Source organism: Mus caroli, chromosome 11 (assembly GCF_900094665.2).
Source record: "Mus caroli chromosome 11, CAROLI_EIJ_v1.1, whole genome shotgun sequence".
NCBI classification, from domain to species: Eukaryota; Metazoa; Chordata; class Mammalia; order Rodentia; family Muridae; genus Mus; species Mus caroli.
In genome coordinates, this window is record NC_034580.1 from 112,602,232 (window position 1) to 112,607,696 (window position 5,465).

General features: G+C 46.9%; 1 protein-coding gene across 1 annotated transcript in view; it reads right to left on the reverse strand.

Moving 5' to 3' along the window:
• Positions 1-2,564: 2,564 nt before the first annotated feature.
• The window catches only part of St6galnac1 (ST6 N-acetylgalactosaminide alpha-2,6-sialyltransferase 1), a 31,421-nt gene continuing 28,520 nt past the window's right edge, over positions 2,565-5,465 (reverse strand). The window contains exons 2-7 of the mRNA XM_029483568.1: positions 5,435-5,460; positions 4,733-4,871; positions 4,297-4,400; positions 4,018-4,107; positions 3,832-3,931; positions 2,565-3,673 (exon numbers count right to left, since the gene is read on the reverse strand). Of these exons, the coding sequence (XP_029339428.1) occupies positions 3,482-3,673; positions 3,832-3,931; positions 4,018-4,107; positions 4,297-4,400; positions 4,733-4,871; positions 5,435-5,460 (651 nt within the window). The 3' untranslated portion in view covers positions 2,565-3,481. The remainder of the gene's footprint in view (positions 3,674-3,831; positions 3,932-4,017; positions 4,108-4,296; positions 4,401-4,732; positions 4,872-5,434; positions 5,461-5,465) is intronic.

The window sequence follows — 5,465 nt, forward strand, 5'->3', positions numbered from 1 at the left end:
AAAACCAAAAAAAAAACAAAAAAAAACAAAAAACCTAGATTCAGAAGGAAGTGGGAGGAACATTTTATTTATTAGAGTTTAAATCCTATGTCCACCTTCTCCACTTTTTAATGGTGTTTTTAATTTATTTTAAATAGATAGGTTTTCAATTTTAAAAAATGCTTACTTTTATTTAGGTGTATATTTCTATGTGCCTGTTTGTATGCACCATGGAAATGTCGCTTTTATTTCCTCGAAAGAGGGGATGAGATGAGAGCCGTGCCCAAACTATTCTGTTACATGGCTTGCGCTGAGTCCAGAGTCTTTCTATCTCTGTATTATCTACCCCTGGGCCTCGGCCAGGAAGTTGCTAGCCTCCATACAATCTAATCTTCTACACGCCTGGACCTTGAAGGCTTCAGCTTCCAGCCTCCATCTGCTAAGCTAGGCCTAGAGTACTTCAGCCTCTAAGACTTGCTGCTGGACAAACTTACTCTTTCTAGCTCTTTCTAAACTCTGGCTGGCTAGTTCAACTCAGCTGTTCTGGCTCGAACTCCTCTCCAAGCTGACAGATTCAAATTGGCTTCTCTTGGCTTCTGACTGAATTGCTCTACTTGGAAAGACTGCCTCTGAGCTGCACGAACTGAACTGCGCCAAACTCAACTGCTCTGCTCCGAATGGAACTGAACCGAACTCTTTCTCTCTTTCTCTCTGCTTGCCTCTCTTTCCTGCTGTTCTCATGAGAGTTGGCCATATTCTATGTCTGACTCATTCTGTCAAATCTTTCTCTGATTCCCTTTGTCTACCCCTCAATTAGACATCATTGTTTGGGATTAAAGATGTATAGTAAGGGCATGCCTGCCCTGCAGCCCAGCCAGAGGGACTAAAGGTGTTTGGCATGTCTGCATTCCAGCCAGGTCACATTTTTGGATGGGAACCCATGCCAGAGCAGCCATGTTGCTGGATTAACATCCCTCTACAGCACCATGTGGAGTTCAGTGCCCTCAAAGGGTGAAAAAAGTCATTGAATCCCTTGAAGCTGGAGTTACTGGCAGTTTCAAAACACACAGCATGGGTGCTAGGACCCAAACTTGGTCCTCTACAAGGGCAGCAAGTATGCTTAACTGATGAACCATCTCTCCAATCCCTTATGCAGTATTTAAGTCTTAAATATTCCAGCTGTACTATGATTCCTTGCATGAATTATTAACTAATTAATTTATGTACTGAGACAAGGTTTTGCTGTTAGGCTGGCTCCCATTTGGGCCTCCCCCACTGTTGGGATTATAGACCCGAAACATTATTCCCTCTGTTTATACTTCCAATGTTCACACTTTCTGTGTTTAACTTCTGCTGTTTGAGACTGACTCTCACTGCATAGCTCTAGCTGGCCTCTAACTTGTTATGTAGACCAGGCTGGCCTCTAACTTACAGAGATCTGCCTGCCTCGGCTTCAGGATTGCACTGTTTTAATTATAAAGACTTTACAGTATGTTTTAGTCATTTACTTTATGTTTTTTTTTTCAGACTCCTGGCTGTTCTTACCTGTTTATTCATCCATGGTCATTTTAGGGACAATTTTCAATCCAGAGAAAACAATTTTGCCATTTTTATTGGAATTATACTCTGCGTATATATTAGTATGTGTGTAGAGGCAATTAAGGAGTTTATTGCACTGAGCCATGTTCTCCAGGAACTGTTCTTTACTTGGTTGGAGGCTGGAAGTAAGCACTGCTTCTCGAACTGGAACTAGAGTTACAAATGTCTGTAAACTTCCATGTGTGGACTGAGCATCATACCCAGGTCTTCTGAAACAGCTCTTAACCACTGAGCCCTCTCTCCAGCCCGTGGATATTACCTGTCTTAGGGTTACTATCGCTGTGATGATGAAACACCACGCCCAAAGTAGTTTCGGATGAAAGGGTTGGTTGGGCTTACACTTCCAGTTCATCACTGAAGGAAGTCAGGACAGGAACTCAAGCAGGGCAGGAACCTGGAGGCAGGAGCTGATGCAGAGGCCATGGTGGACTGCTGCTTCCTGGTTTGCTCAGCCTGCTTTCTTTTCTTTTTTTTTTTTTTTTTTTTTTTTTTTTTTTTTTTTTTTTTTTTTTACAGGGTTTTTCTGTATAGCCCTGGCTGTCCTGGAACTCATTTTGTAGACCAGGCTGACTTCGAACTCAGAAATCTGCCTGCCTCTGCCTCCCAAGTGCTGGGATTAAAGGTGTGCGCCACCACGCCTGTCAGCCTGCTTTCTTATAGAACCCAGGATCACCAGCCCAGGGTGGCTCCACCCCCAATGGGTGTGGTCCTCCACTATCAGTCACTAATTAAGGAAATGGCGTATAGGCTTACCTGAAGCCCGTTCTTAGGGCTTTTTTTCAGTTGAGGTCCCCTCTTCTCATGTCTACCTTATGTCAAGTTGACAAATAACCAACCATCCACGACATTACCTGTACTATACTTATAAAATATATTTTTCTACCACATCATCTATGCATGCATGCTGCTTTCAGTTTTTCTTGTTTATTTGTTTGTTTTCAAAATAGGGTTTCTCTGGGTAGCTAGCCCTGGCTATCCTAGAACTCCCTCTGTAGACCAGGATGGCCTGGAATTCACACAGATCTGCTTGCCTCTGCCTCCCCGGTGCTGGAACTAAAGGTGATTTTTACTCTGCTGATAGCTTTATTTATCTCTTAAGGTTTATTTTATTTTAAAATTATGTGTATATAAGCGTCCTTGTGTGGGTATGTGCATAAGAGGACAGGTGTTGCGAAATCCAGAGGGAGGCAACGAATCTGAGACCAGGGTTTTTAGCAGTTGTGGGTTGCCTGACATAGGTACTAGGACCCAAACTCAGGTTCTCGGTTACAGCAGTATGTGCTCTTAACCCCCGAGCCACCCCTGTCCTGCTCAGCTGCACCTCAGAACTTGCAGCGTCCTCCTGGACTTCACACTGCTCAGTCTTGAACCCCGATTGCTGGTCCAGTTCCACTTTGCACAAGCACTGCTCCAGCGAAGCACCTCAAAAGGTCAATCCGCATTCGGGAGCCCAGCTCTCGCCCCCTGCTGGCCGGATTCACTACTGCACTATCTGAGCAAATCCTAGGCTCTGTGGTACACTTCTGGGCACTACCTCTAAAGGAAGTTTGTTTCGTTTTTGTTTTGTTTTTCTCCCAGCCACTACCAAGCTCCTCCATTTGCTCTTTACTGTAATTTTGAGTTCCAGAGTCCAAAAATCTGAAGGGAGTATTTGAAAAGTAAAGTGAACTAAATTGTTTGGAGTTTGGATTGAATTCAAACTGTGGGGTTTGAACAAGAAATAACCAGAGTCTGTGGTGATTTTCCAAAGGATTCCAAACCCTCTGCCACGAACAGCTGCTCCTTGGGACTGTCTAAGGACTTGGAGCAGGTTTGAGTCCAGGAAAGAGGGTAGGAGCATTGGAGGAGCCCTTGCATTCTATGTTGTAAGTGGTCAAGGGGGACCCCCTGATCTAGACCCTGGTCAGTTCTTTGTTTTGTCACTTGGTGGGCGCTGGTAGAGCCAGATGATACCTTCATCATGCAGCCGCTTCCAGACTGCTCTCTCTAACTTGAAGTCATGGTTGATGTAAAAGATGAGCTGATTCCATGATGTATCATAGTAGTGGTCAGAGAAGCGCTCATGTCCCTCGGTGATAAAGCCATAGGCGCTGACCTGCATAAAATGGAGAGAAAGGAACTGGGACTGGAGAGGCTGCCTCCTGGGGCACTCTACTCTGTCCTTTTATCCTGGTCCTGGCCCTAGGGCTCTGAATGCAGAGCCCTTGGGTGTACATGCTCACTCCTATTCCTATCAGAGGTTTGCAGCCTCACCTTGTCACAGAGATGAAGGGCCGTGAGCAGCAGGAGGGCGCCAGTGGTGGGGCGGTATATTCTCCAATGGGCAGTATCCAGGGTCTTTGACCTCAGAAACCTGTTCAAAATACCCAGATTCCCAACTGTCAGGAGCCAGCAGGGGATGAGAGGCCCACGGACCCACGATGGGCTTCCTGCCCTTACCTGTTCTTCATGTAACGGAGAAAGTCTGGGTGCAGCAGCAAGTATCGATCCACATCCAAGGCGTCCTGGAAGGCTTCCTGAGGCCTATGCCTGTGGCCAGAGATGGATTCCTCAGGCCCTATTCTCTTAACTGGCCCGGTAGAGGCCAAGTTATGGTCACTGAGTGACCACTATCCCATCTCCAAGTGTCACAGAGGCAGTCCCACCTGACTAACCCTTTTGAAGTCAGTCATTTCTCAGTCTGGGAGGGTTTCCAGGGCAGGAGGAGGGAAGGGGTACCTGAACCAGGAAAGGTGGGTTTTTGCCAAGGTCTGATTCAAAAACATAGCTTCCAGCCACTCATAGTCCCGGGTGCCTTCCAGGAAGTGTAGATATCTGACATCCTGAACCAAGCACAACAAGTGGTCTAGGAGAACTGCCTTGAGGAGCCTGGACTGAGGGCAGCCCTCATCTTGCTTGCGATTGACACCTATTTCTCCCATGGCCTGAGTGGTTGTTGTCACTGCTCTTGCCCTCATGTGAACAGAGCTTGGGATGAGCCAGTTTCCATCCACATACAATGTGCGCTTAAGTCCCCCGTCCAGGGGCTGTATAGCCATGCCCATTCTCAATCTTGTTTCTCCCCTGTGCAGGTGCTGTGTGGCCACACCCATTTGCACTCATTGGTCTCCCATGTTCAGGGGCTGTGTCGACATGCCCAGTCCGCCCTTCTCACCTTTCCCAGAGGCACATGCTGGAAGCCTCGTGTACCCAAAATGAGGATAGACTGGGTCAGAGAGAAAGCAGTGAAGCCATAGAAGGATGTCCGGGTCCCCACATCCTGTTCATATCCTTTAATAACGGCTCCACTCAGTCTGTGTAGAAAGATCGAACCAGATGCTGTGAATGGAGGAGAGACATTTTTTGTGGAGATGAATCAGGGGGCAGGAGCTGTAGACACACTCCACTTTCTAGATAAAGATATGGGGACATGTCTTAGGGTTTTATAGCTGGGAACAGACACTGTGACCACTATGCCAACCCTTATGAAGGAAAACATTTAATTGGAGCTGGCTTACAGTTTATGAGGTTTAGTCCATCATCATCATGGTGAGGAATATGGTGGATCACAGGCAAGCATGGTGCTAGAGGAGCTGAGACTGCTTCATCTTGATCCACAGGCCCCAGAAGGAGATGGTGTGCCACACTGGACATAGCTCNAGTGTAGACCTCNAAGCCTACCCTCACAGTGANACACTTCCTCCAACAAGGCCACGCCTACTGCAACAAGGCCACACCCCCTAATCAGGCCACTCCCCATGGGCCAAGCTTTCAACCAAATGAGTCTATAGGGGCCATTCCAATTCAAACCAGCACAGGACACTTATCGGCTCGCCCATTACAGCCCATATCTACAGGCAACAGAGGGAGAACATACCGGAAAACATAGTCATGGCTGTCTATCTCCC